Source organism: Oryzias latipes, chromosome 1 (genome assembly GCF_002234675.1).
Source record: "Oryzias latipes chromosome 1, ASM223467v1".
NCBI lineage: Eukaryota > Metazoa > Chordata > Actinopteri > Beloniformes > Adrianichthyidae > Oryzias > Oryzias latipes.
The window spans coordinates 15,216,400-15,229,241 of NC_019859.2; the positions used below are offsets into that span (position 1 = coordinate 15,216,400).

The window sequence follows — 12,842 nt, forward strand, 5'->3', positions numbered from 1 at the left end:
CAAGGTGTCTAGCTCTCACAGACCTGTAACTTCTCTGTATATGAACTTCTGTCTTCCACTCATTACCTGTAGAAATGGCACCTGTTTGAACTAGTTATCTATATAAAACCTCAAATAGTCACACTCCAGACACTCCAGTGAAGATGAAACGTGACTGGGTCTTTCAGCATGACAACGATCCCAAACACACTGCCTGGGTAACGAAGGAGTTGCTTCATAAAAAGCGTTTCAAGGTGAATTTGAAGAGTTTGGGATTTCTGTGTGTGAATTTGCCCATAAATCTGCTTCAGACGGTTGGTAAAAATGTATAAATGAATAAAATAATTATTTAAATGTTTAATCATAGCTCAAAGTTACTGCAAGAAAACCTATCAGTAAAAACTGCATCACAAAACTGCATCAAGTCTATAGAAATGAGAAAATCCAATCCATTTAAGTACTTTCTTTGGTGATGATTAAATAGAAATTTAAATAGGAATTGCCCAACTGCTTTTGCAGATTCTGTTTATGCTCTTTGTTTCAATAATTTTTCCAATTACCGTGCTGACCAGAGAGTTGTTTTTTTTTTGTTTTTTTTTTAGAACTGTCACAGTTTCTTTAAAGTCGTCATATAATGTTGGTCAAACAACAGATCATAAATGACCAAGAGAACTTCATCTGACAGAAATGTCTGTGAAAAATCCCCAAACTGTGATGAAATTTAATAAACTAATGTGTCTGCCACGTCTGCTCATGGAACCAAAGTCTCAATATTATTTAACACCCGACAGCTTATGTGTCATTAAAACAGTTGCAATACTGTGTGGGACTGATACATTGAGACATAAGCTAAAACAACTGCAATAGTTAATCACTAGAATAACTAACGCCTCGCTTGCCACGATGGATTCTGAAGTTTTGGTTTTGTCAAGCAGCTGTTAGTTTGCTGCAAATAAATAAGCGAACGAGTTCGCCTTTCAGGAAGGCAGACTCTGCAGTATTTTGCTTCGGTCCCCCCCCCCCCTCCCACCCCCAGGGCGGGTAGTTAATTAACTCACCTGTTCAGCGTCCTATTTAAGTCCAGGTGTGCAGCCGTTCATTCTCTTCCTTACCGCAGCGCTGCATTCGTCGCCCCACCCTCCTCCCTGGCTACCACCTGTAGGGTCCGTTCGGGGTTATCACCCAAAGGTTTTATGGAAAAATTATCTCATGGAATTGTACGGAGCCTTATGCCAAATGAAAAGATTGTGAATGCCAACTAAGAATGTGAAACTAAGGATGTGAAAATAAATATTTTACTGCATGAGTTTGTCTGACTGAAAGATAAAAAACTGAAAGAGGGTCACATTTTGAGAATTTATAGTACTGCATGAACATAACACATAATCAAATGGCTGTCCAGGCTGGACCAGATTACCTAAACAACATTCCACAAGTAACCCATAGCCAGGGCAAGGCAACATATAGAAATGAAAACTTGTCAAAGACAAAATAAATTAAAAAAAAAACAATCAAATAGGAAAATGTAAATCAATAGTTTTAATTAAAGGAAAGTACAATGATCAACCAACTGTCTAACTTCAGAATACTTCATTCATCTGCTTTAGCTTTCAGCTGTTCTCTTTAGAGGTCGCCGTGGCAAATCATTCATCTCCATCTATTATGTTATGCCTGTAAAATGTCAGTATGAGGAATATATGTTATATATGTTTGTGTGTGTTTTGAACAGTTTGGAAGATAAAAAACAGATATTAAGATAACTAACTATGTTGTTTCCCTTTCGGCTTTTCCCATCAGGGGTCGCCACAGCGAACAAGTCGCATGGTAAACTTGGCAATGTTTTACGCCGGATGCCCTTCCTGACGCAACCCTCTCAAAGCATCCGGGCTTGGGACCGGCACAGAGGTAGAGAAGGGAACAGGGAGCAGCCCGGAGTCGAACCCTGGTTTCACGGACGGAAGGTGCCGCAAACCAGCATGAGCTAAACCGGCCGCAAGATAACTAACTATAATACACTGTAAAGATACTTTAACTATTAACTGAAAAAATCATAAAATTAAACAGTTTTTTTATTTGTTTTTATAAGAAAAGAAAGAATTCAGAGGTGGACATGGGTTGTGTTTCCTGTGAGATATTTTTCCCTAATTTAAAAAGCTTCATAATGTGCTGCTTGGATGGCATTTTATATTATCCAATGTGTAGCCAGTGATGATAGGTCTTAATTTGAATTATGCAGAGTTACACTTTAGTATTACCTTAAATAGAAAGGTCTTTAAGTTTTTTCTGTCATCTGGAGATAAATCAAGCAGCATTTAGACTGAAAGGGAAAAAAAACGTTTGGGGAAACATTAAGATTCAAGATTTGTTTGTTGTCATTTCACTCATTGTATTTGCAGAGGAATACACACAATACACAGGTGAGTTGTTGTTCCTCAATATTATGACAGTACAAAAAAAGAAAGCAATAAAATAGAATAAAAGCAGAGAAAAATAGCAATCAACTAGAATAAAACAGCAATAAAATAAAGGCCAGCATTCAGTATTAAAGCCAGTCTTCAATCAATACAGTGAGTATGTACATTCAGCAGCAGTCTTTTATGAGAGGGTTGGTTGTGAGGGTCCATAGGCATATATTGTGTATCTGGGTGGTGTGGATGGTGGGGTAATCTAATGGGTCTTATTGCGGTGTGGAGTTTGTGAGAGCATGTATGAATGAGGACAACAGTAGCTGTAGCAGCCTCACAGCTTGTGGAATGACGCTTTTTAACATCCTGCTAGATCTGCAGCTGATACTCCTTAACTTCTCCCCTGATGGCATGAGGGGGAACAGTACACGAGACGGGTGCTGAGGGTCCGTAAGGATGGAGGTTGCTCTGCGTATGCAGCGCTGCTCGTATAACTCCCCCAGGAACAGGAGAGGTGCACCAACAATGTTGCCCGCAGACTTAACAATCTTGCTGAGCCGTTGTTTGTCCTGAACCTAGTAGCTGCCAAACCAGGATGTAAAGCTCTGTGTCAGAATGTTTTCAATGGCGCCCTTGTAGATGGTGATGAGTCTCTGGAGGAGATGGAGGGGCTTTTGTTTTTTCCTGATGACCATTGTGGAGTTGGTTGAGAAGAAAGACAAGCCATTAGTGAGTTGCACCCCTAGAAACTTGACACTGTTGACCTTCTCCACTTCTCAACAGCAGCTCCTTTTATGGTCAGATATGTGTTGTGGTGATTGCCAGATGCCCTGAAGTTGATCAACATTTCTTTTGTTTTGTCCACGTTGATCCGGAGGTTATGGGATTTACACCTCACTGCTAGCTGCTCCACCTCCATTCTTTATGCAGACTTATCATTGTTGTTTATGAGACCGATCACTGTTGTGTCATCTGCAAACTTAACAATGCAGTTGGGGCTGAATCACAATCGTGCGTGAGCAGACTGAGCTGCAGTGGGCTTAGGACACACCCTTGTGTTGAGCCTGTGCTCACTGAGATGGGCCTTGATGTGTGTCTTGAATGTCTTCAGCCGGTCTGTCCGAAAGCTCAGTGTGCAAATTGTAGATTGCGATTTCCACACTAAGTAGCCTCAGCTTCTCCACCAGCTGCTGTAGAATAATCATGTTAAAAGCCTGGCTGAAATCGATGAAGAGGACTCTAGCACAGGTTCTTTTCCTCTCCAGATGTGACCAGATGAGAGTGGTGGAGATGGCATCTTCCGTGGATTGATTAGCTTTACATGCAAATTGTAAAGGGGTCCTTATTGATTGAGAGAATGTTCTTGATGTGCTTTAGGACCAAGTGCTGTAGACATTTGGTCACAACTTGTGTGAGGGACACGGGGTGAAAGTCATTTGGGCAGGCTGGATTTGACTTCTTTGGGACTGGAGTAATAACAGCAGTTTTCAGACAGGTGGGCACAAATGCCTGCCTGAGTGATGCGTTAAAGATATTGGTGGGGACATCTTTCAGTTGCTCCATGCAACCTCACAGAACCTGTCCAGGGAGTTTGCTTCTGTGTGGATTGACAGTGGAGAAAGCCTTCCTCACCTCAGCAGTCAGCAGCTGCAATGCTGTGTCGCTGGATGACAGCGGGAGCATATGTGTTGTTTACCTCAAACTGGGCGTAGAAGTTCCTCCAGTAGAGTGAGATTATTCTGGTATATTGTTTTTGTGTATACAGCTTCCTCACCTCTCTAATCCCCCGTGACAGGTTTTTCCTTGCCAGACTATATGCTGCTGCATCTCCTGATTTAAATGCCTTGCCCCGGACTCTCAACAAGGAACGTACTTCTCCTGTTAGCCATGGTTTGTAATTTGATTTCTTCCTGGTGGTCTTGACCACTGTCACGTTATCCACACATTTCTTAAGCTAGTCAGTGGCAAACACCGTGTATTCCTACAGGTCAGTGATATCATCACCAACCGCATTATTGAAAGCCTTGTGTTTTAAAGGTGCTATTCAAATAAACTTTGATTTAAGTTGATTTGATTATCGTAAGTTGCTGCTTTCCTGAAAATGTCCCATTGTGTTGTCTCAAAGCAGTCCTGCAGTGCTGAACTAAAAGTTTTGGTTTGGAGTTGCTATTAATTAACTAAAGACAATCAAATATCTAAGATGTCTTGAAGTTGAGTCATAAAAGCTGGATTTAATGTTTTCCCTCCTTGCAATATTTTGCTACTCATCCAGGCAACATGGATGAAAGTAACAGATGTCATGGCTCAAATTCAAGACAGTGTCACCTGGATAACTGAGAATCTTTATTGACATCTTGGCAAGATAGATTTTCTTTCTGGTAATTTTTGGCTAAGCACGTTTTGGTCCAAATAGCAGCAAAACTCACCTATATAAATATGTTGATAAGGATGCTGCAAGGAATTTACATGGCTGCATCTTTTTTATGTGTTCATGTTATTAGCTACATTATGAAAACAAATGTTATCCCTACAAGAAAGTATAATACTCACACACTATTTTTTTTAAACAAAGTCAAAAAGGAACTCTATTGTTGTTGTTTTCAGCCACCAGCAACAATTTCAAAACACAACAGGTACTTGAAGGGCAGACTGTCATGTTACTCATGGCAGCAACCAAACAAAACCTAACTTTACTCATTTCAGCCATTCTTATCGTTTAAATGTACTAAGGAAACGCAGTCTACATTTTCATGTACTTGTTATGTTATTATGTTTTGCTGCAACTCAAAAACATCCATAAGATCATTTTTTATAGTTTACTCTGCTTTTTATATAAAAAAAAAGACAGAAACATAAATTGGTCTGGAAGATGTCAGTGAAGGGTTTTAAATTCTACCAAACAATTTTGGTTGATGAGTTTCCTGTACCTGTTCTCAATATTCAATCTAAAACTGGTTGTGGACTCTGTCATTTGTAATGTCTGCGCAGATGAGGCGCATGCTCTGGCACTCCCCACCTCTCACTGTTTGAGATCCAAGATGTAAATGGCGCCCCCTTGTGAGATTTTTTCAGCTCCACACTTCATACTTTCCATTCTTCGATTTTTCTATACTATCTACAGTATTCCAGCTGATATCTAAAAAATAACCAATGCTTTTGGTAAGTAAAAAAAGTAACAAATTTTGGCTAATTTGACAACATTCATAAAACTGTGAGCTCCTTTGGGAGAACTGAGGAGGAGCAAAAATTCAACAGAATTGTAGAAAAGTAGCAGGCTCGAGTTTTTACTGTGGGGATTGTAACAAGAACTGCCAGGAAGGATTAGCCTTAAACTTTAGTAGCAAACCTAAAAGGGTTAAAGGGCCAAATAGGAACACAGATTTCCAACTTGCAGTAGTCACCAGTCAACCTAACAGGACAAGTTTTGAAAAGAGGTGGTAAGCAGGGAAAACTCATACATGCATAGAGAGAGAACATAAACCTCGGTGTCCCCAGGTGGGATTTGAGGCAAAATGAGACTGCTTGCAAAAATCTGTGCTATCCTTAATGAGCAGAGTTAGATTGTTGGGTTGCACTGCTGTGACTGCTGCTCACTCTGCCAGGCGACAGTTCAAACACTGAGAACAGGATTCCCACACCCACACAAAAAAGGTGAAACGTTGTTATAATTTGAATTTATGTCAACACAGATATTATGATTCATTTTGTTGTAAAAGTAAAGTAAATAAAAGTCTCTTAACTATTAAGACAATAACTGAGAAAGTGGAATAAATTTGTTTTGTTGTGTTTTTCTTATGTATCCAGCTTGGGGACGAAGCAGCCTACAGGAGGGAGGTGGCCAGTCTGGTGACATGGTGTGAGGACAACAACCTCACCCTCAACACAGACAAGACAAAGGAGATGATAGTGGACATGAGGAAGGAGATAAAGAACCTTCATCAGCCGCTTCTTATCCAGGGTCTGGAAGTGGAGAGGGTGAGCAGCTTCAAATATCTGGGGGTCCACCTCAGCCAGGACCTCACCTGGACACTAAACACGTCACAGCTGGTGAAGAAAGCTCATCAGCGGCTTTACTTTCTGAGGAGGCTGAGGAGGTTCGGCATGTCCCCAAAGATCCTCAGCAACTTCTACAGCTGCATGGTTGAGTCCATTCTGACCAGCTGCATCACAGTGTGGTACGGCAGCTCTACCGCCATGGACGGCAAACGCCTGCAGAGAGTGGTGAAGACTGCATCCAAGATCATCAGGACTCCTCTTCCATCGCTGCAGAGCATATACAAACGTGGGGTCTGCAGGAGAGCTGCCTCCATAGTCAAGGACCCCACCCACCCGCAACAAGGTCTGTTCACTCTCCTCCCCTCAGGACGGAGGTACAGGAGTGTGAAGTGCAGGACCACCAGACTCAAGAACTCTTTATTTCCCTCTGCCATCAGATTCCTTAACAGCTGACAGGAGTCTGAAACAACAAACTGCACCTTGCACACCCTTGCACATCCTCACCGTTCGCTACTGTTATTATCACATTTGCACATTTGCAGTTTTAGAATTTGCCACTCGACATCTTGTGTTTTTGTGTGTATGTTGTGCATGAATTTTCCTCTATACTTTTTGGCATTCAGAGCAGACAGCAAAGAAAGAATTTCATTGTGCAGGGAAACCCGTTTCTTACTGTGCATATGACAATCAACCCTTTAAATCTTGAATCTTTGAATCTTGAAGAAATGCCTAACATTTTGGTTTATAATTTTATGATTATAAAAAAAAATACTGCACACACCATCATATTTGATGACATTCTTTATTATATATATTAAAAGCATGCAGTTTCCAGTAAGTCTCAGTCAGGTTTCAGCATTTGCTTTATGCTTCACTTGTTTAGCAGGTTTCCTTTATGGCTCAAACAGGAAGGGGAAGTTGACATTGCCCTGGTGAGGGGAAAAAAGACAGCTAAGTCAAAAAAAAGGAAATACCTTCAGAAAAAGAATGAGACTTTTTTTCTGTGCGAATATACCTCATCAGTCCCAGGACCAGTTGCGTCACCTCGAGGATCAGGAGGAACTGTAGAGGACTCTTTTTGTGTCCCGGCGGGCCATGTCTGACAATGAAATAGAATTTAACCATGTTGTAAAATAGCAGGATAGTCAAACTGATAAACATTCTTGAGTTTTAAACTGTCCATCAGTTGGTTGGTTTGAATTACAACGCAAGTTCAGTCAAAAACTCACCCTTTCCGTCTGTAGCTTTGGCTTGGAACCCTGCTAAAATTTATGAGATGCAAGAAAATATATGAAAAACAAACACATACAGTCAGATGCAGACACAGCACTGATGCATTTTAAATGTTGATGTTACTACTATTTCTGAAACTCTTCACATTCGCCAAATTGTCTTTTGGTTCAGTGATAAAAGCAAAATTTCCAAACTGTTGGAATTTCCAAAAAAAAAAACATGTTGACAGGCTCCGGTAGCCTCATGACCCCAAAAGGAATACAGCCACTTCATAAAATGAATGTAGGGAGGAAAATTTTGAATGCGCGAAAACTCAAATGACAAGGATGCTTCAAAAGTAAAGTAAACTAACGATCCAGACCAATAAAGATTTCAGCTATGATATGCAAAAATATTATAATGTAAATATAACTAGAGCCAGTCTGAGAAAATAGGATTGAATGTATTGTTAAAGTTAAAAAAAAAAGTTTAGTAAGCATAATTTATCACTGTCAAAAATCCAGGAGCACCACAGAAACCCATGTTGGTGTTGTTATAATAAAGAACTGCCATTGCCATCACTGCTTTATGAGTCAATGTCCACAATTACAGAGTATTACTATCCCGTGGTCAACAATTTGACTCATCATCGTGTTCAGAAACTCCAAAACATGAATTAGGTCAAAGTCAATGTACTATTTTATTTGACCCTTTTCATCACTAATATCTGTATGTTGATTAAAAGGACAAAAAAAAACATTGAAATCTTTGATTTTCAAACATTCATGGTCTCCTTTATGTCTGACCTGCAGGGGGAGCTGAGGTCTCTGGGTGGTTCTGTCCAGGTTCTGCTGTCCGTTGTTGGGTTGGAGCATGGCAGGATTCCTCTGCTGCGGATAACCGTAAGATGGAACAAAATAGCGAAAGCCCTGCGAATGAAAGGGACCAACATCAGTGATGAACTCTCTCAAGATTAATTTTTGTATCCCCACTTAGTGTGTAATTTACCTGCTGTCTGGGAAACTGAGGGAACCCAAAAGATGGGTACTGAAATGATGGGTACATCTGAGAACATGTCAAATTAATTTTGGTTAGCTTCAAAGCTCCAGTCACAGTGTAGGTACAAGGTATTGTTTTACAATCATGGAATTTATTACCTGCACTGGGTTCTGGGCTTGCTGAGGGATGTTGGGATTATTGGGATCCTGCTGAGGTCCAAGTTGCTCCTGCTGACCGTTTGGAACAAACACGGATGTCACCTGCCCGCCCTGGTTCGGGAGCAGCAGCTGTGGACCCTGGGGACCAAATGGACCTGCTATCTGGGGGTTTAGATTCAGCATCTGATGGGTCAGCAACAAATCAGGCTGCTGGAGAACAAGTTGGGGTAACAGGGATGATGCCTGAAAGAGGAGCACACAGGTGAGTTCTAAGATCTGAGAGAAGGCATCATGCAGAGAAAGCATGCAGTCTCATACCTGAGCTTGTCCAAGAGCTGCAAGGGTTAATCCATTGAGTCTCAATATCTGAACACACAAATGGTTTAGATAAGAAAAGGGAATCTGACTTTTTTGTATGCACATAGTTAGAAACGAGGGCTTTAATAGTGATAGATACTTTAAAAATTACCTCATTGCTATTGCTGGCAATAAGTACCTTGAATAAACATCAACAAGTTAGTCGATCTGTACAATGACATGTCAAAATATGCACATGCATTACGTAGAAATATAACTTACAGGCAAAGGAAGGCTTGCTCTGAAAAGGCAGATCAACAGAAGGGCAGCGTGCAGCTTCATGATGTCCTTGAGAAAGTTGAAATAAGAAACTTGTTTCAAACAAATACTATGAAAATTCTTATCCAAACTGCAGAGAAAAAGATGCTTTCTCTTGCTCTATGAGTGTTAACGAACCTATCTTAGGGTTGCTCTGGCTCTTCTTTCCTATTCTCTCTGCCTCCTCATCTCGCCTGGATGGCTTTTAAATTCTCTACACGACAGCCACTCAAGTTCACCAACAACTCATCCAGACAATGTGCGGTCAGAGTGACAGACAGTCCTTAAAGCAGCAGACTCAGACACTTACAACACAGGACAGGTAAGTATGTTATTATGCATAAGTCATGTCTCCAAACATCAAGTCATGCTCTGGGCCAAGTTATTCCCAACTCTGCTGAAAGACTTTAAACTTGTTTCCAGTGTTGGTGAAATTAACAGATTAGCATTGTCCTTTTACCAGCCCACTTAGTGCAATAACTAAAGGTTGTAGACATGTTTCCATGTGTTCTCCTCTTAGCAACAATCAGTTTTGCATTTCTAACAATTCAGCATGTAATTATAGCCATTAGAAATGTTGACATGTCATGAGAAAAACAGGAGCAAACTTGTGATCAGACACTTGTCACTGCTTTTTCATCATACTTAGACTGATGTTGAAATCTAATTGGACTGAATTGATGCAAATGATGATAGTTGTCCTAAGCAGCTTTGCACCTTGCTTCAGCTTCAGTGTGGGGTTTTTGTTACACTGCGTTTTGTGACGTTTGACTTATCGTTCAGCTTTTTTTAAAACAGATTTGTGAAAAAATGCTATCTGCTACGCACAAGTGACTGAAAGTAAGACGTTTTTGTTTCAAATGTCAAAAGTAGAACATTAAAACACAGATACATTTTTTTAAATACTTTAATTTTATTTCCCTGTACATTCAAGATATTATACACAAGAGTCCATAAAGGCTGACGCCTTAAAGGCTGAATCAGGACATGTTGGATCTCAAAGTAAGACGATGCAGGAGAAGTCTCCCAGCATTTAAGCAGTGAAGCTGTACTTTAGAAAAAGTAACTTAAAATGCTTTTTGTGAGTTTGGCTGACTACATAGGCAAAGAGTGTGGTTTAGTGTTCTACAACCAGAGCAAATATTTGTCTATCAGGTCCTGCATGATGGAAAAGTTAGAAAGAAGTCATATCTCATCAAAAAAATGTATACAATCTTATTTATAAAAATGACCTGCATTCCAACTGTGGGTGAGCCTGGTCATGCAAGTTTTCTATGCTTCTCGGGGACCACCACCTGTCTTAGGTGTCCACCTCATGGGCAGAGGTGGACGGTCCCTGCCTTGCTCTCTTCCCGACCTCCCATGAAGTGGGAGGGTGGTTGCCTGGAGCCTGGGGCGGGTCTCCTGTGGATCGTTAAGGGGGGGATTGCCCGGAGCTTCGGGGTGGTGGTGGGCTGCTCGTCTGGGGTCGGGGTCCCATTCTGGCCCCTCTGGCGGGGCTGAGGGATGTCCTCCTGGCTGGGCTGGGACCTGCACTCTTCGTGCTCCTGTGCCTCCCTGCTCTTTGGCATTGGGGCCCTTTGTGGTGGTCCTGCTGGCCCTGGTCCGGGGTCCAGGTTCCCTCTATCTGGTAAACCAGGGCTACCTGGCTGCCTCTACCGCTTTAGCGGGGGTCTTGGTGTGGGGACTGCTGGGCGCTCTCCCTCTTTTTGCATTCTATCATCCACCTCAGCAGAACATAAACACCCACCTGAGCAGAGGCGTCAGCTCACCTTATATAAATAGTATATGTGACAGATTGAACTGCTTTACATGTGTTGGTTTGTATGTACATGTTCGTGTGAACCTTAGTTTGGTTAAGTACATGTTGACATGTTTGTATGCGAAGGTTTATGGAGCAAGCAGGTATGCTTGTAACACTTGAGTATATACGTGGACAGACCCCGCCCCTTTTGACTTACACTTACACCAGACAGTAATGATGATAATCCTCCAGCATATTGCTGCTTTATGATTTTACCCTCCCCACCACCACCTCTGTAATCATCGTACAGACTTCCTTTTCAGCCTTTTCTCCCTTTCTTCTGTGCCCTTACCCCCTGTTTTCAATATCCCTCCCTTTTTTCCTCTTTTTATTTTCCCGTCCGGTCCAACAACAAAAAATGGAAACAAATGTAATCAATATAAATAAAGTTTAGCCTAAATCACAAAAGGGGTTTATACAAATACACACCAGTGTGTTAGAAGATCCAGAACCGCCTGTTGTAACAGTAAAATATGTCCAACACAACAGTCCTTCAGCTGCTATCCGTGTGCTCAGCTTTTGGACAGGACAAGTTAAAAAAAGGAAAATGAGCTGCATTAATATGTACATGAACCACCAGGAAAAAAGAGTAATTTCGGGTGACACCTGAATGTGTCTTTGCTAACTATTTTGTTTATTTAAAAATATATCATTTTATTTTATTTTTCATGTTTTAATTTATTATACTGTATTCATCCCACATTGGGAAATTCGTGCTCTGCATTTTAGACTGTAAGGCACTGACTGCCTGATGGGTCTAATAATATGTTAGGCATTTGATCTCTCAGTTTTAAATTTCAGTCAATTTGTTTCTGTTTTAACATTTTATTTGTGTTATACTTTAGATGATTGGACAGAGAGACATACATTTATCAATCTTTTAAACCTGCTTGATTCCTTTGGGGGTCACTGGGTTGCTGGAACCTATCTTGGCCGTTGTTGAGTGAAAGACTGAGGGTGACAAACATTGCGGATTCAATCATAGAAGTGCAAAGATCTTTTTACTTGTTCAAGCCAAAATTAACTTATTTGTCTTGAGGAAAATTAGAACTCCACTGCACATCTTTAGACCCACAATAGTTCTAGCAGCACTCCACTGGCTCTGGGTTAATTTCAGATTTCCTTTTAAAAAATGTGTTTTCTGGAAAACCTGCGGGATCCCTGGAGTTTGACACCCCTGTCATAACCCTTGTGCTATCCTAGGCACTTTGACATTGAGAGGTGGGTCATCTAGACCCACTAGACAGTGCACTGAACTTTTTTTCTTCAATGATTTGTGATCTTCACTGGTGTCCATGGATTACATGAAATCTTTCCACCTTTATCCACCTTTGTCATGGTAGAGAGAACACGTCAAGGGTCATCTTGACCCCATAGGATAGCACAAGGGTTAAAACCTCTGGTCAAGTTTTATTAGTTGTCCTCCACACACATTTTAAAAATAGACAAATGCATTTCATGGAACCCATTTGTCCTAATCCTCAGTTGATTTAGTCGAGGTTTTTAAAACACAACTAAAGACCTTTTGAATACAGCAAATGTTGGTTTTATATTGACAAGATTTTATGATTTCAGGTTTTTATATTTACCGGGTAATAGGTTTTTTTTCTTGTTTTATCCTGTTTTTGATGTTGTTTTAACCTGTTATGTTTAGCACTTTGTGATTCTTTCTGG

General features: G+C 40.8%; 1 protein-coding gene across 2 annotated transcripts; it reads right to left on the reverse strand.

The window, feature by feature from the left end:
• Window positions 1–7,163: 7,163 nt before the first annotated feature.
• LOC101161536 lies at window positions 7,164–9,606 on the reverse strand. Of its 2 annotated transcripts, none has more exons than XM_020703309.2 (10): window positions 9,503–9,606; window positions 9,329–9,394; window positions 9,219–9,245; window positions 9,068–9,115; window positions 8,750–8,992; window positions 8,601–8,657; window positions 8,399–8,521; window positions 7,610–7,639; window positions 7,396–7,479; window positions 7,164–7,309 (listed from the first exon to the last, which is right to left on the reverse strand). In XM_020703309.2, the coding sequence occupies exons 2-10, from the start codon at window positions 9,386–9,388 to the stop codon at window positions 7,274–7,276; spliced, it is 708 nt and encodes a 235-aa protein (XP_020558968.1). In that variant the 5' UTR covers window positions 9,389–9,394; window positions 9,503–9,606; the 3' UTR covers window positions 7,164–7,273. The 2 variants fall into 2 exon arrangements, with proteins under 2 accessions (XP_020558968.1, XP_004065924.1); XM_004065876.4 differs by having other exon boundaries at window positions 7,610–7,642; window positions 9,503–9,605.
• Between the last annotated feature and the right edge of the window lie 3,236 nt (window positions 9,607–12,842).